General features: G+C 34.5%; 3 protein-coding genes across 4 annotated transcripts; all 3 read left to right on the forward strand.

Moving 5' to 3' along the window:
• The first annotated feature begins 72 nt into the window (after positions 1–72).
• Positions 73–3933, forward strand: LOC139816303 (motile sperm domain-containing protein 2). Its single transcript, XM_071783713.1, has 9 exons — positions 73–294; positions 616–762; positions 1160–1337; positions 1457–1829; positions 2151–2226; positions 2328–2437; positions 2532–2732; positions 2994–3128; positions 3209–3933. Exons 1-9 carry the CDS (start codon positions 213–215, stop codon positions 3401–3403), a joined length of 1497 nt encoding a protein of 498 aa, XP_071639814.1. The 5' UTR covers positions 73–212; the 3' UTR covers positions 3404–3933.
• Positions 3934–4902: 969 nt separating this feature from the next.
• Positions 4903–14010, forward strand: LOC139816298 (kinesin-like protein Klp61F). 2 transcript variants are annotated; one of them, XM_071783700.1, is made up of 9 exons: positions 4903–6203; positions 8450–8721; positions 10104–10243; positions 10338–10456; positions 10533–10886; positions 11651–11875; positions 11990–12169; positions 12262–12474; positions 13582–14010. In XM_071783700.1, the coding sequence occupies exons 1-9, from the start codon at positions 5025–5027 to the stop codon at positions 13702–13704; spliced, it is 2805 nt and encodes a 934-aa protein (XP_071639801.1). In that variant the 5' UTR covers positions 4903–5024; the 3' UTR covers positions 13705–14010. The 2 variants fall into 2 exon arrangements, with proteins under 2 accessions (XP_071639801.1, XP_071639800.1); XM_071783699.1 differs by having other exon boundaries at positions 4905–6203; positions 12262–12484.
• An 818-nt stretch (positions 14011–14828) lies between these two features.
• LOC139816297 (protein unc-45 homolog B-like) lies at positions 14829–21157 on the forward strand. Its single transcript, XM_071783698.1, has 6 exons — positions 14829–15217; positions 15474–15706; positions 16150–16581; positions 16903–17232; positions 17312–17752; positions 18133–21157. The coding sequence occupies exons 3-6, from the start codon at positions 16162–16164 to the stop codon at positions 19843–19845; spliced, it is 2904 nt and encodes a 967-aa protein (XP_071639799.1). The 5' UTR covers positions 14829–15217; positions 15474–15706; positions 16150–16161; the 3' UTR covers positions 19846–21157.
• Positions 21158–21205: the final 48 nt, after the last annotated feature.

The following is a 21205-nucleotide window of genomic DNA, read 5'->3' on the forward strand; positions in this document are numbered from 1 at the left end:
ACAGTGCACCGTCGGAGTGTGGGCACAGACTTGTGCGTACGTAGAAGGGAATTTTGTTCAGCACGCGCAGCGCGCAGCGCAGAACGACGCTGAGCACGCACAGTGAGACCAGCAGGCGTGCGAATAAACAATTTATCATCTGGTTATCGTGCAATAGGTTCTCGACGCCGGTCAAAGTGTCATCCGCCCGGCCGTTAGCCTTCCAAAGCAAGATGGAAACGCACGCGAAAATGATCGCGGATCTTCGCGAGAAGTTCTTCAAAAAGCTGGACGACGAGGGACCACCCGATTCCAGTATGTATGAGTTTCTTCCCCCTTTTCTCTCGGCGATTAGCAGCGTTTTTCGTCGCTATAACGTGAATTAATATCGTGCATTAATATATGTGCCGTATAATGATGTAACACATGTGCAAAGGTCGTATCCACTCGATCGCGTACTCAATTGAAAACAATTGACGCTCTAATTGACACGACAAAGGCATAAATAATTGGAGAGAGACGTTTGCCTACGTTAATTACTTACAAAATCACGAAATATATGGCAGGAAGAAAAGAGCAGTGTTTTTTTCACCTGGATCTTATATGTCTCTGAATCTGGTTAACAATTGTTCGCAGGAGGTTTCCACCCAGCCGATATAGCCAGGATAAAGAACAGCGACGATTGGCTGAAACGATTTTTGGAACATCATGAGTTCAATGAGCAGGAAGCGTTTAACATGCTTTGGGAAACTTGTACTTGGAGAAGAAAGTTCGGAACAAATGGTAAAACTATTGCTGCGAATCTTGCTTCACATAATTCTCAGTTTTTATTACTGTCTGTGAGGTATCTTGGTAAAATAAAACTCATATTTGTTTTAAAGTTTATATATGTCTTAATTTTGAATAAACTGTAATTCAATCCTTTTAGTGCTACGTGTAAATGTGTAAACATGTCCAGCATGTTGTGAATGCTATGGGCAAGTTTACGCACCTGGTTTTAAGCGAAAATATTTAGCGTCTTAAACGAAAATATTTAGCTCTGAATCATGCTACAGATAATAGAGCATTTTATATACACATGATCCATTCATCAAAAGTATTTGGCACTGAAAGGATTAATATTAATAGAATAACAAAATGTTTCTCTCTTTCTCTTTTTTCATTATAAATCGGATTACAGATATCACAGAGGATAATGTGAGGAGAGATTATTTAGAAGATGGTTCAATCTTTGGCTTTAGTAAAGACAAAGATGGCAAAAAACTTTTTATAATTAAGTCAAAGTTGCACGTTAAAGGAGTGAAAGATTTTTCGGAGCTCCAGAGATGTATAGTTTATTGGTTTGAGAGATTAGAAAGGTATTAGCGCACTTATTAATTTCCTTATCTTTAGGCAAAGGCAATTATAAATATCATTTATATATTTGTAACCCATTCATATTCTGTTAATATATAACTTTTATTCGTTATATTTTCAGAGAAGGAAATGGAAATCAGATATCAATTTTCTTTGATATGGCAGAAACTGGACTTTCCAATACGGATATGGAGCTTACTAAGTACCTCATTGGTTTATTCAAATCTTATTACCCACATTTTCTAAATTACATCATAATTTTCGAGATGCCCTGGGTTTTAAATGCAGCTTTTAAAATAATAAAATCGTGGTTACCTGCTAAAGCTGTTCCGAAAATTAAATTTGTTAACAAATCCACATTGAAGGATTACGTCAATCCAAACGACGCGTTGAAATGTTGGGGAGGTAACAACGATTATACCTTCAAATTCGTCTCGGAGGAGCAAACAAATGGGGATGGCGTATTGAATGGTAAACTGGATAATAATAAAAAGGTACACATATTACATATCTCTTTTTATGTAATTGCTATAAACTATATGACGTGTGAAATACTACCAAAATATTGCTTTTACTTATGACAGATCAAATTCACTATGCTTTTTTGTCATCTACATTTCTTTTTCTGTTATTATTCTTTTGTTAACCGCATTGATTTGTTTTTCATATCATTTTCATACTTCAAATTAGTACCCTAAGAAAGAAAGTACTAAGTAACATGGAATACATAGATGTATATCAAGTTATTCATAATTGTCAAAACATTTGTCTAATAATCTGATTCCTTTTTTAAACATATGTTGTATGTTTTCTAGGTGCACTTTGTAGACAATTCGCCACTCACGGAGCAAAGTCCAACTAGTATCGGAGACCAGATTAATGAAGAACAATGTATGTATAAAATTTATTTTACGTGCGAACTTATTACGTCACGTTAGAATATGTACAAAGTAGAAATATGTGCGGTATCAAATAAATTATGTTTGTTCCAGTGTTATCCATAGAACCCACAGAAGTAATTACGTTTAATAAAGATGGAAATGATATCACTGGAACAATTACACTTAAGAATATTACACCCGACAAGTCTTTATCTTATAAGGTACATGGACATCACGTTATTTGACTATTATAACAATAATAATTGGAATAAATTTATTAGAAATGATAGAATAAGATATGTATGGTCATTGTAGATAAAGACAACATCGCCTGAGAAATTTAGAGTACGACCTAGCTCAGGAGTTCTGCAGCCGTCTGAACAAAGAAATGTTATGGTTGTGCTGCAACCTGGCTACAATGTACGCGGTCTATTATACAACGATCGATTTCTAGTCATGTGCCTCCCATTAAAAAATACAAATGCCACAACGCAAGAACTGAGTGTACTCTGGAAGGTAAATTAATTCTAAACAGACCAATTCAATGGGTCTGTTTTATATTGCTGAACTGACTGCATTAGTTCAGAGTTTGTCTTTTTCTTTCCAATGTGGAGTAAAGAAGATAAACTCTGAACTAGTTGAGCCAATTCAGCAATAAAAAACAGACCCATTATATCTGTCATTATGCCGGGATTATTAATGAAATACATCAACAACTTCAGATGTAAAATATTCACAAAGTAAGATCTTTTATATGCTAATGCTGTTTTCTTGTAGTCTGAAAAAGCAACTGAGATGCACAGACTGCGATGTTGCGACGGTGCCGTTGAAAATAGCGAGACGCAAAAATCTCATTCCGCGCTAGCTTCTGCGGCGATAGGAAACGATCGTATTGATGCATTTTCCTCTAAGGTATGCAAGCTAATATTGCGATATTTAAGTACGTATTAATATAAACATTTCAGTACTGACGCATTGTGTGATAATTTCAGATAAATCATTTAGAAAAACATAACAACAACATATACAGTGAAATCGTTACTGTAAAATATATGCTTTTAATTTCCATAATACTGACAATCTTAATGGGAATATTCGTGGGCTATGTTTTACAAGTAGATATAAAAAATCTGGTGGACCAGCAAAAATCCTGCCGGATTCCTCACGAAACTGATAATACGTTTTAAAATACGTATTTGTAATAATAACAACTTTGATACGTTAGAAACGTAAAAGATCTTTATCTAAACTAAAAATCTACGATCATGCGAAGATAAGAAATATCGTCTATTACACAATATTTAACATGTTAATGTTTTTATACGTTTATGTTCTTCCAAGAAAGATCTATAAATGTTTATTCGTATATTTCTCCAAATTAATTAATTTGATATCCTGTTATGTAATTTTTTTGTATACATATACATATGTAATTATCGTCTAATAAGTTACCATGTGGTGTTTTGTAATACAGGGCATGAAGAAGTACAGTATATTGTAAAACTACATTAAAACTGCTATTTTTATACGTACTCTACAAAATATTCTGATTGTATTAAACTCGAATGTGGATTAGCATCTATATATATATGCGCCGATTTTTGTACATATTCTTAATGATTTTTTCCTCAATACTGTTGTATTTAATCATTGCTTTAATATGGCTTGTGCGCGGTTGATGATTAAATTGTTTTGAAAATATATAAATTATAATTGTGTGGAAAAGTTCACTGATCGCTCACCCGCAAAAATGTTCACCATTTTATTTCTCCTTATAATTTGTATTCGGCATAAACAATTTTGATCGCTTTTTTCGGCATATAATAATGATAACATGCAACGTTTGTCGTCAGAAAAACCGTGAGGTTTCCACTTTCCACCAAGAAAACGCCTGACGACAAATTTTCCGACAACTCACCGGCCGCTGGTACAATTTGTATAAAAAAATCTGAGAAAGTCTTAAAATTTTCATAGAAATTCTCATTAATAATATAAAAAATTCTAAGATATTTTTCCACACAAAGGGGGAATCCAGATAATATTATAATAACAACTAAAATTCTTTTTATTATTTACCTGATTTACCATATAAAATTGTTGCTATTGCGCATGGGCGAGAAACTCAGTCCGTTCGACATTTAATAAATATAAATACCGGTTCGCCGCGAATGTCGTTTCAATGATTGTTTTGACTTTGTCTGGATATTATTAGAGGAATCACGAAAGCAGAGGAATCGCGTTAAAAGAATTATCGTGCGAAAATAATTTAAGAAAATAGAAAATCTCGGCTCGAGGATGTCGAAGGAGAAACAGCATATCAACGTATTCGTGCGGATCAAGTAAGTCGGGCGACAGTAATTAGTTGGCGCATAAATTAAAGAAAGAAAAATTCTACGGAAATTTTCCGTTTGCTTGTCAAACGGACAATCACCTCTTAACCGAGGCGTAAAAGAAAGATTGCCCCCCTCCCCCGTGTAATAGATTTTATATCTATGATATTAATTCGTTTAATTCATTTATTCTGCTGTCGGTTGCGAAGAAAAGTAATGAGAATCTTATATTTAATTATTATCTATTTTCAAAGTCACATTAAGTGTTATATGCTAAGTGTTGCCATTATATTGTCCGTTATTTATATTGTTTTCATTTTTATTGTAAGGGATATTCTGATTGTCATCTATTACAGAGGGGGAATATTAATAATATTTCTAATAATTGTTTTATATATTCTTTTTATATGTCAATAATTTTATTGTTCACAACAGACCCGTAAGCACGACAGCCTGCGACGAGAAATGCATAGTGGATATGATATCCGACAAAGAGATAATAGTCTACAAGCGATCGCAGGATAAACCGTCGAAAATGTTTACGTTCGACGGTGTCTTCGGTCCGTCGTCGACTCAGGTGGACGTGTACGAGACGGTGGTCAGCCCGCTGTTGAAGGAAGTCATCGCCGGGTATAATTGCACCGTGTTTGCCTACGGCCAGACCGGCACCGGCAAAACGTACACGATGGAGGGTGACCGCGCGGACAATCCGAATTTCCATTGGCAGAGCGACACGTCCGCCGGTATGATACCCCGTTGTCTGAGCCACCTCTTTGATGAGCTGCAGCTGCTGGAGAACCAGCAGTACACCGTCCGGGTAAACTTCCTGGAGATATACAACGAGGAGCTGATTGACCTCCTGATGGACGGAAACGACATGCCGCCTAAGATAAAGCTGTACGAGGACGTGACGAAGAAAGGCTCGGTCATTATCCACGGCCTGGAAGAGGTGACTGTTTACAGCAAGGCCGAGATCTACAGAATTCTCGAGAAGGGCTCGGAGAGACGACAGACCGCGGCGACGATGCTCAACTCGAACTCGAGCCGTTCGCACACGGTGTTCTCAATCACGATACACACGAAGGAGAACACCAGCGGCGGCGAGGAGCTGCTGAAGACGGCGAAATTGAACCTGGTGGACCTGGCCGGCAGCGAGCACGTCGGCAGGTCCGGGGCGGTCGAGAAAAGGGCGCGGGAGGCCAAGAGTATCAATCAGTCCCTGCTGACCTTGGGCAGGGTGATAACCGCCCTCGTGGAGAAGGCGCCCCACGTGCCGTACCGCGAGTCGAAGCTCACCAGGCTGCTGCAGGAGTCATTAGGTGGCCGAACGAAAACGTCGATAATCGCGACCGTTTCGTCCGCGAGCGGTAATCTCGAGGAGACGCTGTCGACGTTGGATTACGCCTACCGGGCGAAGAACATCACCAATCGTCCCGAGATCAATCAGAAGATCTGCAAGCGAGCGCTGCTGAAGGAATACACCAAGGAGATCGAGAGGCTCAAGAGAGATCTGGTGGCAACGCGTGAGAGGAACGGCGTCTACGTATCGTTTAATGACTACGACGCCATGCAGACGTTGATCGATTGTCAGAGGAAGGAAGTGGAGGAGAAGAAAAATTATTGTAAAGTACTGGAAGACGTCATACAAAATAAAGAGGTATGCTTTCGGCGATAGGGTGATTTTCCCCGCAATCTTGGCGGAAGTCTCACAGCCGTACATTTCCAAATGCACAGAAAAGAACCCGATAAACATATATTTAAAATCATCATATATTTTTGTCTCCTCCCTCACAACTTCAGTTTCAAGTAGCCTCAAAATAATTCATCGGGGTTACATGTGGGAGACTTCGAAATCTGTTCTTTTTTAGAAATGAATTTTATTTTGTCTCCATCAAAGCATAAACTCCAAAATTATTATCGATGCGCGTGATGATGCGAAAATAATATCCATTGTTGTTTGTTTTACTTTGAAGGTTCTAAAAGCGATCGCACTGTTCGAAAGAGAGCACTTTTAATTTAAAAATGAGGTTTACATTACCTCGATAATACGAAAAATAAATAATAATAATAAGTGAACTTGACTACTGTGTGAATAACACGAGTAACAGAGATGTGCCTTAAGGCCCCCGCACAATGAAAAATATAAGGAACAAGGAACAGATATTAGCGATTAGAAATAAGAAATCAGGAATAAAGCTGGTGTAGCATTAAAACACGGCTTCCGATAGGTTAAAAATCTATTTCCTATGTTATTCCCTGTTTCTGTTGCCTGTATATTTTTCATCGTGCATCCAACTTTATTCTTGATTCTTTAGTCCTAATCGCTAATATCTGTTCCTTGTTCCTTATATTTTTCATTGTGCGGAGGCCTTTATAATGTCTGATTGGATCTTTGTGCCTAATAATATTTTTGCGTATACATTTTTCAGCTCTGTAAACTGCGCTGAACAATGAAATTAATAATAAATTTAATAATAATAATATTAATTGTAAATAAGCATCTGAGGAACCCCTGACTGGGTGTTATTTTTTGCAATAAATTCTTCACAATCGTTTCTAAAAATGTTTATTTAGCTTCATTATTATTAAATTGATTATCAATTTAATTACGTGTACTATTCTAGCTTCAGTTTGAAACTGCGTTTCAAGACCAACATTACTCGGCGCGCAAATTGTTAAGCTGAAAAGTGTATGTAGAAATATTATTAAGCACAAAGATTCAGCCCGATCGCATAAAGTACATTTCTATTATTTTCAGAAAAATTATAAAAAATTCCAAGTGTTTTTAACTGCGTTTTGTCGTCCTCTACACCCATTTAGAAAAATTTACTAATTTCATCGAGCAATCTTCTGCCCGACCGAAACCAAAAAACTGAACATTATTATTTTTAAATGTAATTTTTTGTTATCTTTCTTTGTAGCTGAAGTTTGAACCTTTCTTGAAGCAAAAATTAAAAAATTGTCCTAATCAAAAAAGATTATAAAAAGAAATATATTTACATAAAGAAAAATTTATATAAAGATAATATAAAATTATAACAAAAAGCATTCGGATATTTCGGATTAAACGGAGCACTTCGGGCCTCGACTGTTAACAAACTATTCTATTTCTAACATAATGGATCTGAAATATTTTGTTCTCGAAACTTGCAGATTTTGGCACAAAATACAAGAACAATTGTTAGAAATTTTTCTTACATATGCAAGTATGTACATAGGTACGTGCGGACACTTCGTATTCAACAGACCTCTTCCGGGTTTCAACTGTTAACAGACTACGTTCTTCTTACTGTCGTGGATCTTAAAGATTATCCTCGCACTTGTACATTTCGGCACAAAACGCAGAAGCAATCGTTATGAGTTTTTCATTTACATATACAAATACACGTCATCATATATGTAGAAGTACTCACGGTACGCACGGATACTTCGAAACTAAACCGAGTACTTTTGAGCCTCGACTGTTAATAAACTATTTTATTTTTACAGTCAAGAATCTTAAGAGATTGTTCTCGCACTTGTATATTTTATCACAAATCACAGAAATCAGTGTTTTTGTGAAGATTTTATTCTACGGTCTTCTTTATGTTTGTCATTTGTTTATTAATTTTAAAGTGATTTTTTTAAGTTATAATTTTATAGTTTTTCACATAAATATATTTTTCTTTGTAATATCCTTTTTAATTAGGGCAATTTTTTAATTTTTCTCCGTGAACGGTCCAAACTTCAAATAAGTACTTACATATTTTTATTCTGCATCTGAAATGCTTTAGATTTAAACTTTCGAGCTTAAAATTTGAAGTAAAACATTTTGTGTAATTGGAACGATTGCGAAATTGATTATAATTATCGCACAGAATAGATTATTCGATTTATTATATAGAATACTTTATTCGATTACAGAAAATATTCAACGATTTGCGATCGCAATATGATGCTCAAGTCGGCGAGCTGACGAAAAATACGAGCGAATTGAATGATATAAATGGCTATTTACGAATGACAAAAGAGTCTTTGAGGCAGGTAGAGTGCGTTAAAAACGAGCAGAAACAACGTGTGGAGAAGTACGTTGAAACCGAAAGGATTTTGCACACTCAAATGAAAACTATTTTAAATGTGGTGAATGAAGCGTCCGAAGATGCTAAAAAACTGCACGATAAACTTGATCGTAAAACGTAAGTGGATCTTAAAGAATAATACACTATATCGCTCATAATCATTTAAATTACTAAGAATTTAAAGAATATATAGAAGATTACATCCGGGAACGGGAATATGTATGTTACAACAAACACTATATATTTAGTCAACAAAAGTGTATTAAACATTCTCGCTGAAACATCCTGTCCTGACTCGTACTCCAATAATTTAAACATTTTTTTTTGAAAAGTATTCTGAAACAGTAGAGAAGACGTATTTTTTTGTTTGGGCCTACGATCAATATTTTTTACAGTGTGATTTTTGCAAGAAATTGAATTCTTCGGTAACTCTACTTTTCAAAACGTCTTGGAAATATAATCTTGGAAATATTCAATTCGATCGAAAAATGATTCAAATGAAAATTCAGTTTAAAATAAATTACAAGATGTATATATACTTTTTTTAATTTTTGGAGTTTACAGTTATGTAATATGATGTTAAAGAGAAAAAAATTGTTTTTTGTAAAGTTTGCTATTTTAAAAAATAAAAAAAAATATATACAAATTCTATCAGAAATTACGAAATTTTTTTCGACCTGTTTGGAGCATGGTAAGACTTTTTCCGAGAAGTTCTATCTAATTATTGAAGTTTTTGTAATAACTTGAATTTTCGACATTACGCGAACTAAAATAGTTAAAATGCATCAATTAATAGCAGATTAATATCATATATATCTTGATATATATTATATTGTTACAAATTTAAAAAACATATTTTTTAATATTATATTTTATTGGTCATAATTTTTTATACAAATTTTCTATACAAAGCCTCTTATCACAAATTCAAGTAGGTAGAACTTCCCGAAAAAAATCTTGCCGTGCTTCAACAGATCTAAAAAATTCGGTAATTTTTTTTAATTAAAAGATGGCGTTTTTACGAAAAACGATGTTTTTCTATTTAACATCGTCTAACAACTTTGGAAATTAAAAAAAGTATATATATTATGTAATTCATTTTAAACTAAACCAGTCGAATCATTTTTCGACAGGATTGAATATTTTTTTCCAAGATATTATAACGTTTTAAAAAGTAGAGTTACCGAAAAATTCAATTTCTTACAAGAATTACACTATCGGAAATATTGATCATAGACCCAAACAAAAAAAATATACGTTTTCTCTTTTTTATAATATTTTTCAGAAAAAGATTGTCAAAATTATTATAAGAGTAATAAATATTATAAGGAATAATTATTGTAAGGATTAATTATTATAAGGAGTATAATAGGTCAGAATTAAAACATGAAAATTTCAGCGAAAATGCTTCATATACATTTTGTTTTTAACCGCTTAAGATTTAACTTTACTAAAGATCACTGAATAATAATTTACTAACGAGATTAATGGTAATATAGAAAAGTGGAGGAGGAAAATAAAAAGCTTGGATTACAAATGAGGAGTGATTTTACGAAACGTTGCGGGAACATCGAGGACGTACTTGTTGTTCAAAAGAAAGAAATTCACGCACTCCTTCAATCTGTAAAAGACGAAGTTGGTAAGTCTAATAATTGTAAAAACTTGACGCGAGTAATTACTCAGTTTTGAGACGCAGATGTCGTAAAAGAAACTTTTGTCAATAAAACTTCCAGAAACTCATGTAACCGCACAAGCTATAAATATAGAGGCATCAATCCGCTCGATTGTGGACAGTGCGGTTCCTCAGCATTATGAGGCCAGTAAAGAATCAAAGAAAGACATTAATATTTTCGTAAGTTTTCAGCAACGTAACACATTTTAGTCATACTTTGATAATAATAGAAATTATGTTAAAAAATGTTTTACAGTATACACACTATCAAAAGGAGTTAGATACGCACATGCAAAATGCATCGGCTATAATGGAGACTGAGAATAAGCTGTTGAACGATATTTTTTCGAAACTGGTACCAGATGTACGCGATCTATTGGAATCGAGTTATAACCGGGTTATGCAGAATTTACAGTTCTTAAGTAGAAACATTGATCACAAATTAGAGAATGTGTCAATGTACGCGAAACATGCTGTGGAAACCGTCCGCAGAAATCGTCTTGAAGACCGTAATTACTTATTAAAAAGTTTACGCGAGATTAGCGAGGATATTAAGGGAATCTCCCTAAATGAGAAACAAAGGATGGAAAATTACAAAGAATTCGGAAAGGTATAATTGATCGTATATCTTTGATTATATATATATTTATTAGCGATAGGATTTACATATTACCTAGAATCTTACAGGTAGGTTCGAATTTGGTCGCGTAATTCCGAACTCTCTATGATTACTTCGAAAAATAAAAGCAATATTAGAACCTGAACGAAATGGGTTCGAACTCTCTATGAGTACTTCGAGAAACGAGAGATTTTTTCTAAGTGGACTCAAACCTGGATTAAATATGTTCAAATCTTTTATGAGTATTTTACTAGTTTTACGTTATTTCGAATCAAATTAAACGTTTAGATGAAGCGACAATTATATTTTAATGCATTATTTTTTTACAATTACAAATATTAAATTATCAATGAAATTAAATATAATAAAAACATGATTAAAAATATAGAGAATAAAAGTTAGGTACTTAAAATCCATACAAATTACATTTTTTAAACTAACAACTTTATTTTAGAGTTCGAGTACTACTTGTAAAAGATTTGATTTTTTACGATAGAATCTATTTATAAGTACATTTTGAATCCTGCAAATACTCATTTTAAAATTTAAAACTAACTATAGTTAGTCGGCAGCAATGGATGAGATATTACTTCTTATAAATATTCGAATTCTAGAAAATGATTATTGAATTTGATTCCAATTTTTAAGTACATATTGAACTTGATCCTATTCCTAATATTTATAAATATCTTATAACATATGTAGTAAACACTATATAGTTGTTAACATGACGATATATATCTTTGTTTATATAGAAAATGGAAGATTTATCGCGCGGGTTTAATCTCTTAGACAAATGCGAAAGAGATTATTCCGAAATTATTGATACTTCTCATCGAATTGATGAGACTTGCAGTAATGTATACGATCGAAGTTCACACGGTTACAACACAGATATAATTAAACAGAACGATTTAAAAGATTTTCTACAAAATAATACGTTAATTATTAAGAGCGATATCGACAGTGGCGTTAATCAGGTAGTTCTTCGTTATTGATGTCCATAAAATGCTTGAAATTCAGCTAAAATCATATTAGAATCATACCTATTAAAATCACCATTCTCATCAATTAATTTATCTCTTTGCTAACAGATGCAAATATCAAATAAAACTGCTATTGAAAAAGGAAATGTCTTGGTCACTGATTTACAAGAACGTTTAAGTACTAGTTGCGCCACACTACATCAGCACAATAATAACGTACAATTTATTGGAAAGCAATTACAAGAGAAAATGGCCAAAGATGAAAATAAAATACTTATTTCGAGTGCTGTACGTATATAAAAAATAAACTTCACACTAATTTAATCTCTACATTTCACGATAATTAATTATTTAATACTTTATTCATATTTGTTTTGCAGAATATATTTAAAACGGTAGAAGATACCCGACTAACTCATGATACGTTTATGAAAAAGCAACAAAGTAAGATTTCGGAGGCTTCCAGGATGATGGATGATAAATTCATGAATCAACGCATGGGATTAAATAATATCCATAATAACATAATCGAAGAATTGGGTGCATCGCAACAACAGATCGACAAGTTCTTGACTGAAGACTTTTGTCGCGACGTTTGTACAGGTTTATTTTATTTACTATTTATTTTAAGGAGAAAATAAATGGATAGTTTAATTTTAATGGATTGCATAAGTAAGTAAACATGCATCTCGTTGTTCAAATATAATTTCTTCAAATAAATTCGAGCAAACACTTAAATGGTACAAAGCACATTTTTAATACCTAACTTGACAGAATTTGGTAAATGTTGCGTTTAATGGAACAGCGAGATACAGTCTTTATTTTTACATATGTTATCAAAATTATGTCCCTGAATCCAAAAAATTTTAACCAAAAAAATTATTAACAATTTAAAAAATTATTAACAAAGAATTTGAAAAATGTAACAGTCATCCTTTTGCATAGGACATTTAATTTGCTAATATATACATATATCGAAATAGTATGTGTATCATATACGAGAGGCAAAGAATTTTACTCCCTCTTTTTTATTCCAACATCGAAACAATTAAATTAATCTCCATCCCAACCTGTTTGTTTACTGATATACACAGCCTGTGTAAGGGTTCAGTCACAATGAGAGGAATAAGGAATAAGATAAAGGAATAAGGAATAAGGGAATGTCGCATCTCACTTCAGTATATACACGTACATTAAAGTGAGATGCAACATGCCTTATTCCTAATTCCTTTATCTTATTCCTTATTCCTCTCATTGTGACTGAGCCTTAACACAGAAACAACATATGCGGGGGCGGGGGAGGAGTTCTGTTCCTCTCCCCCGCACCTACCCCGAAAAAATCTTACCCAACTCAAACCAAATTTCAGTTTCAAATCAGAATAGGTTTGGATTAGATTATTTTTTTCGGGAAAGGGGTGCAGGGGAAGGAGTGGGGTCTCTCTCCGCGGCACGCATATGTTGTTCCTGTATAAAGGATGTTTCCTAAGTAAGTAAAAAAATAAGGGCATATTCTGTGACTTATTTTAGGAAGAAAAGATCCTATAAACATATGCTCTAAACTTAATTTTCAAAATACAACCCAAACTACGGCATTTTTTTTGTCCTAAACTATATACATTTTCAAAATACAGATAAAATATTTGTTTACTTATATTGTTCTAATGTATAATAAATCACTTTTGCTTTTCTACGTATAACAGGTACAACGCCAGAAAGAAAGATCTTTTCATATCCTCGTGAGCTCACAACAATGTCACCGTCTGAACGAATCATTCAAAGATTCCAAGAAGACAGAAATTATTTGGATGAAGCAGAAGAAATAATTAATGTCTTAGAGAATTAAGAACTTAACATACAAAATAAGAGAAACTGAATATCCCGAAAATCCCGAAAACAATATTAGATAGATTGCGGATCTGTGCTTATTAAGATAATTATTATTTTTTTTATGAGTTTTATCAGTCAAATAAATCTACTTATAATTCTGAAATATCCTGTATGCAATACAAATTTAAGTTAGTTTTACGAATTAAATTATCTTAGTCATTCCATTGTAAATGTTGTATTTTAGAGAATTTTATATAATTATTTAGATTTATACATTAAATACTTTTAATTCTATCACATAACATGAAGGATATTAATTATTTAATATAAAAAAACTTAAATATTTCTTGGGACGATTATATATACGAATTTATGCAACGGTAAGGCCAAATAATATATAGTTCCATTATAGAACTGTTGAACAATACACGAGAATTCCTGAGTGAGCTGCGATTAGCTCATTAACATAAACGCACGTTTAGATGCAATTTCATGTTACACGAAGGACAAATAACATTTAGCACAAATAACATTTAGCACCCTAATTTTATAATAAATCGTAATATCATAATAGATTCCAGAACAAATGTATTTTTACGATGTGATAATAATGTTTTCCCTCTTTATGTAACTAAAAAATTAATTTTTATACTGTAATAATTTATCTCGTCGAAATGTGACCCCTTTTACGTATCTAAATAAGTCTTTGTTGCTCGAGTCCTTATAATGATTTTTTCCTCAATATATACTGTTGTATAATCATTGTTTTAATATGGCTTGTGCGCGGTTGATGTTTAAATTGTTTTGAAAATATATAAATTATAATTGTATGGAAAATTAAGTTCACTGATCGCTCACCCGCAAAAATGTTCACCATTTTATTTCTCCTTATAATTTGTATTCGGCATAAACAACCCTATTCGCTCCAATCCCTTTTTCCGCCTTTTTAATCCTCGCATCATAACTCACGAACGAATTGACGAAATTTAATGTTCCAAAGCGCAAATTAAAGCTACTACTTTTAGGTTTAATTTGCGCTTTGGAACATTAAATTTCGTCAATTCGTTCGTGATGATGCGAGGATTAGAAACTCGTGGGGACACGAAAGGGCTGGTTGGAGCGAATAGGGACAATTTTGATCGCCTTTTTCGGCATATAATAATGATAGCGTGCAACGTTTGTCATCAGAAAAACCGTGAGGATTCTACTTTCCACCAAGAAAACGCCTGATGACAAATTTTCCGACAACTCACCGGCCGGCGGCCGCCCGACCGCTGGTACTTTCGAGAATCGCAATCTCGAACCGTCGCGCGACTCTCGAAACGTCGGCAGAAGTCGCCAAACGCGGCGCGAAATTCACGTTGTTCAGTTGTTGCTCGCGGAAGATCCTATAACCTCAAACGTAGGAATTTTAACCTCTCCGCCTGGAAATATCGATGGAACGAGGTTCTTTCTCACGTAAATAAATTTCTCGCGTATCTCAGATAAGTCTTCGCACGTCTTTCCCAGGTACGCTTTCGTCGGGGAATTTAATTCCCGACGCGAGAAAGGGAGGAGTGTAAATTACCCCTTTCGACTCGCTGCTCGCAGCGAAGAGCATGCATAATCGCATTTCTCGCGTTAGAACAAAATAAAATACTTGCATATAGCATAGATCATCGTCGAAACTCGAACTTTCGCGATCGACGATAATTGAATTACAGCCAGCGGGCCGGAAGCATTATCGTGTCTATATTTAACCCAAATGCTCTTATTTATGTCGAAGATGGTTCGCCAAAAATAAACCTTCGCGAACGTTGCGTCTGGATCCACGTCGTCTATAATACGATGCGCGAGCGGCTCCTGGATCATTATGAGAGTGAACGCTGAATGAGTTGAACCGCAAACTACAATTTTTAATTGCAGTGGCAAAACTTGAGAGAAGATTTAATTGCTCTCTGTCTCGAAAACTGGTTTTAAAACTAAGTTGGTCAATTATAAATTGTCACCAGACGAAAGGTAAGGCATTTAAATTAAAATTGACTTATGTTGTTTTTCAATAATTAAAGAAAGTCAGCTTTTTAATGTAAAAATTATTGCAACAATCGATTATAATTTACATGCAGATTTTACACTGAAAATTGCATTGTTATTATTGAACTATGCATTTATTTTTTATTTATTAGTGTCTCAATCTTGCATATAATTATTTAATAATAATTGCATCTTCTATGCTCTAGTAATAATTGCTATCTTCTATGCATTTAAGATAATGGCTGGATTCGGGGTGCGTGCTATTAGCTTATTCTATCCTTGTTTTACACCTGATGAGTGATAAAGATAGAACAATGCAATAGCACTAATAGTGCGCTCCCCGAACGCAGCCAATATGTTTAAATAAAATATTACAGAGAATCTTCCTATGTTAAAATATATAATACAGTATATATTTTGTGTCGTAGACTTATTCCACCATGACGAAGCCAGATATGACTGCACAGGAATGGAAAGAGAAGGGTAACGAAGAGTTTAACAAAGGCAATTGGTCAGAAGCCTTGAGTCACTACACGAACGCATTGAAACTAGTAAAAGAGGACAACGCTGAGAAAGCAGTGTACTACAAAAATCGAGCAGCCGCTTGTTTAAAGCTGCGCGATTACGAAAAAGTGATTAGTGACTGCGACAGTGCATTGAAGATATGTTCTAACGATCCCAAGGCATTGTTTCGCAGATGTCAAGCGCTAGAAGCGTTAGAGAGATTCGAGGAGGCATATCGAGACGCGAGGAATATTATTTTATCTGACCCCAATAACAAAGTTGTTCAGCCCATAGCAGCGCGCTTACATGAAATTGTACAAGAACGTCATAAGGAAAATTCACGTATTAGTGCCAAGGTAAATATACATAATATTATAAAAGTTATCAATTTGCAAAATTTTATATCAGATAATATAAAAATTGTAATACTTTTCATGCTGGATATATTAGTAAGAGTTTTTGTTTCACTCAATATCACATATAATTTGACAAATTGATTCAAGTTTTTTTAAATATAATTATAATTATTGTTGATTAATAGTTACGATATGACACATGTTATATGGATAAAAATTACATCGTAAAAGCATGATCTTATCAAATATAATCTCTTAAAATTAATTTATATATTACAGATTATTATATTTAAATATACGGTTAATTTTGTTTTGTATTAGGTATCACAAATGCTGGATCTAGCATTTAACATGAACGCAGATAAGGAGAAACGTGAAACTGCCATGAATAATCTGCTTGTGCTCTCACGTGAGAGAGCTGGTGCCGAGGAGATTTTCAAAAAGGGAGGTGTATCCAAAATCGCTCAACTTGTAAAAGTCGAAAAGAGCGATGAAATGATCTGTAGCGCGATTCGTATCATAAGCGAGTTGTGCAAGAACAATATTAGTCGAACCAAGTCCATTATAAAAGACGTCGGTTTGCCTTGGTGTTTGGAAATGATGAATAGTAGGTCTAAAGAGAGAGTCAACGCGTTTCAATATTGTATACAGGTAAATATTATCGAGTGAAATACATATAGTGACCATCACACGTTATTTCAATAATTTTAATTATTTATTTTGGTTTCAGACTATATTGAACGCTTATAGCGGCATGACTAATAAGCCTGATTCAAAACCCGACAAGGATTTGTGTGAGACACATAAGAAGGAAATGGACACGATTCTGTCGTGCTTGTTGTACAGTGTCACGAATAGAACGATAACAGGCCTTGCTAGAGATGCGATAATAGAACTTATTATGCGTAACATTCATTATACTGCGTTAGACTGGGCCGAACGATTGGTCGAGCTTCGCGGTTTGCAAAGATTGATGGAGGTGGCCAGTGAAATGGAGGAATACAAATACGAATCCTCGATGGACATCACGTCTTCCACGCGAACTATAACCAGTGTGTGCTTAGCAAAAATATATGAAAACATGTATTATGATGCTGCTAAGGAAAAATTCAGCAACGCCATTGATGAATTTATCAAAGATAAATTGCTTTCGCCTGACATAGAATCCAAGGTATGAATTTTGTAACTTCTATCATTTCTGATTGTTTAAATGGTTTAAAAATAAAAGGCCAAACATCTGTTCAACTATAGCCTCTTTGAGTAATTTAAACTCTACTTTTTGAAGCAAAAATGTCAAACAAGATTTCTTTTCCAATTGTCGATGTTGTATATTTTGTGAATTTTAAATTAAAATACAATTACAACAAAGTTTAATCGAAATTTTTTGATGAATACGATTTTGTCATCTAGTATTTTCTGAAGCTTAATTTATCAGAAATTTCTTCTGTTTTCAATCAAAGTTAAATAAAACTGTAGCTGTCTTGATCTCTTTTAAAATTATTATTTCACGAAACATAAAAATTCATAAATCGTTAATTGAATGTTTTACAGGTACGTGTAGTAGTTGCAATAACGACCTTGTTATTGGGCCCGTTAGACGTTGGAAACGCAGTTGTGGCTAAAGAAGGGATTTTAGAGATGATCCTTGTTATGGCGGGAACAGATGACGTATTGCAGCAGAAAGTAGCTTGCGAATGTATCGTTGCCGCTGCGACTAAAAAAGACAAGGCTACCGCAATCATAAATCAAGGTGTAAATATATTGAAGAAGCTATATCAATCTAAGGATGATTCAATTCGGGTTCGAGCGTTAGTGGGTTTATGCAAGTTGGGCAGTTCCGGAGGTACAGACGCGACTATCAGACCGTTCGCGGATGGAGCGACAAAGAAGTTGGCCGAGGCTTGCAGACGATTCTTGATCAATCCCAAGAAGGACAAAGATATGAGAAAATGGGCCGTCGAAGGTCTGTCGTACCTCACTTTCGACGCCGAGGTCAAAGAGAAGCTGATCGAGGACCAGCAAGCCGTTCAAGCGATGATCGAGCTCGCCAAGACTGGCGATCAGTCCGTTCTCTACGGCGTGGTCACAACGTTGGTGAACCTGTGCAACGCTTACGACAAGCAAGAACTCATACCCGAGATGATAGAATTGGCAAAGTTCGCTAAACATCATATTCCCGAAGAACACGAACTGGACGATGTTGACTTCGTGAGTAAGAGACTGTGCGCGTTAGCGAAGGCCGGTGTGACCAGCGCTCTGGTGAGCCTCGCCAAAACGGACAGCCAGAATAGCAAGGAATTGATAGCCCGCGTTTTCAACGCGATATGCAGTCAACAGGAGGTGAGAGGAATAGTTGTTCAACAGGGCGGCACGAAGGCACTGTTGCTGTTAGCGCTGGATGGCACGGACAAGGGAAAGAAGCAAGCCTCGCAAGCTCTGGCTCGTCTGGGAATCACGATAAATCCGGAGGTCGCGTTTCCCGGGCAGAGAATCATGGAGGTTGTTCGACCGTTCGTAAATCTTCTAAATCCGGAGTGTTCCGCTCTCGAGAATTTCGAGAGTCTAATGGCTCTGTGCAATCTAGCTGGTGTCAACGACAGCGTGCGAAAACGTATATTGAAGGAGGGAGGATTTCAGAAGATCGAGTCCTACATGTACGAGGAGCACGACATGTTGAGACGCGCGGCCACACAAGTTGTAAACAATTTGATGCTGTGCGATGAAGTGATCCAATTATTCGAGCAGGAAAACGATCGAGTTAAGTATCTTGTGATATTGTGCGAGGACGAGGATGAAGAAACTAGCATAGCAGCGGCTGGAGCATTAGCGATGTTGGCGTCGGCTAGCAAAAAGGCTTGCGAGAAAGTCTTCGACTCGAAAGATTGGTTGGAATCCCTGCGCTTTTTACTCGCTAATCCAAACGTTGACATACAACACCGGGGTATCGTAATTGTGCTAAATATGATGAGAAGCACGAAAGACGTCGCTGCAAAACTCATCGAAACGGACATAATGGAACTACTGATGGCATTGAGCAAAAACGATACGCAAAAGAAGGAGATCAAGGAATTGGCATCCAGTGCTTTAGAGGCTGCTACGGAATGGAAACTAATCAAGAAAAACGTTGAAGAAAACGAACCGTCACAAAGTACTGGTAATACAGAACATGTCGAAGAAAACAAACCGTCACAAAGTACTGGTACAGAACACGTCGAAGAAAACAAACCGTCACAAAGTATTGGTAACACAGAACACGTCGATTAAAAATCATGTGTGAGCATTGAGATCTACATGTCACATATCTTTCTCATATTTCATATCAAGTGCCTTAAATAATAAAATAAATGTTACGATTAAATTGCAATTTTGTCGTTTCAAACGTATTCGGGCAATCATGTAATTATATTTGTGTTTATGTATTTTTAAATATGATTGCCGTGCACAGGATACATACAGCTTATTTGTTGTCCAAATTTGCTGAGCCGGAATATTAATATGTTGTATGAAGTAATACACAAGATGTTGTATAAAATATTTTATTGAATTAGCTATACATATATTTAGCATCGTGAAATCATATATAATTAGGAGAGAAAATCATTATTGCGCATCTATTTGTATGAGAAGAGTATTATTTAAATACAATATATTTAGAGATAATATTGTACATAGTTGTGCTATATAACGAAAGTCGTCTATTTAACAATCATGAACACATTTACAAGTTTTTTTTATAAAAATTAAATATCAAATATCCGAAAAACAACGAATAATAAATGTATTTGAATAACAAATCATGCGAGATGCCATAAAAGATGCCAATATGTCAAGAGATAATAATTTTTCATTACTTTCCTAATTTCAACGTGCATTATATTAATAAGTCTCAAAATTATGTATTATATATATTATGCTATATAAAATATAAAGACGTTCTTAATTTTCTACAATTTACTTAATAGTTTGAAAACTTATCTTAACTGATATTGAAAGCAATAAATAAACGTAATAAACTAAAGCTGTAATTTTAACCAATTATTGTAAACATGTTCCTTTCAAATGTTTTAAAACATATGCATATCTGAGACATGCACCAGTATCTCACGAACTCAAAACTGGATGAGCCAGTGCTTGCTCTGCTATAATACGTGTCTTGCAATCTAGATCTAGAAGTTTCATTAAACGATTGTATGGTTCCTTGGGGTATTCGATTTCGATATCTGGCGGTGCTTTAAGTTTTATAATAATTTTGAGACATCGCAAAATAAAGGAATTGTACATTGTACATTGTTGAAGCAATAGGGAGGAAAATTAGACATAAAGGTTTTATTTTCGCGGTAAAGACAACTCTATCAAAATGAGACTTTTGGCTGCGGTCTACTTAACATTACAAATGCTTCGAAGCATTCCTCTTCTCCTTTCTTTCAGTGAAGAAAGAAGGAGAAGAGAAACGCTTTAAACCATTTGTAGCGTCAAATGGATTACAGCTTATATCACTAACAATGATTCTGTTATTTGTAATGATTTGAATTGTCTTATCTTTTAAGTACATAAGAAATAAAGATTTAAACTGTAATTATATCTACTTTTTCCTGCAATATTGCTTGGTAAAAAAATTTTTTAA

The sequence above is a fragment of the Temnothorax longispinosus genome, chromosome 7 (genome assembly GCF_030848805.1).
Source record: "Temnothorax longispinosus isolate EJ_2023e chromosome 7, Tlon_JGU_v1, whole genome shotgun sequence".
Lineage (NCBI taxonomy): Eukaryota > Metazoa > Arthropoda > Insecta > Hymenoptera > Formicidae > Temnothorax > Temnothorax longispinosus.

Coding starts and splice junctions, on each gene's coding strand:
- LOC139816303 (XM_071783713.1), top strand. CDS start 213: ATGGAAACGCACGCGAAAATGATCGCGGATCTTCGCGAGAAGTTCTTC. Junction 2,227..2,327: donor CCAGATTAATGAAGAACAAT/GTATGTATAAAA, acceptor TGTTTGTTCCAG/TGTTATCCATAGAACCCACA. Junction 2,733..2,993: donor AACTGAGTGTACTCTGGAAG/GTAAATTAATTC, acceptor GTTTTCTTGTAG/TCTGAAAAAGCAACTGAGAT.
- LOC139816298 (XM_071783699.1), top strand. CDS start 5,025: ATGATATCCGACAAAGAGATAATAGTCTACAAGCGATCGCAGGATAAA. Junction 8,722..10,103: donor GATAAACTTGATCGTAAAAC/GTAAGTGGATCT, acceptor ATGGTAATATAG/AAAAGTGGAGGAGGAAAATA. Junction 10,457..10,532: donor AGAAAGACATTAATATTTTC/GTAAGTTTTCAG, acceptor AATGTTTTACAG/TATACACACTATCAAAAGGA.
- LOC139816297 (XM_071783698.1), top strand. CDS start 16,162: ATGACGAAGCCAGATATGACTGCACAGGAATGGAAAGAGAAGGGTAAC. Junction 16,582..16,902: donor ATTCACGTATTAGTGCCAAG/GTAAATATACAT, acceptor GTTTTGTATTAG/GTATCACAAATGCTGGATCT. Junction 17,753..18,132: donor CGCCTGACATAGAATCCAAG/GTATGAATTTTG, acceptor AATGTTTTACAG/GTACGTGTAGTAGTTGCAAT.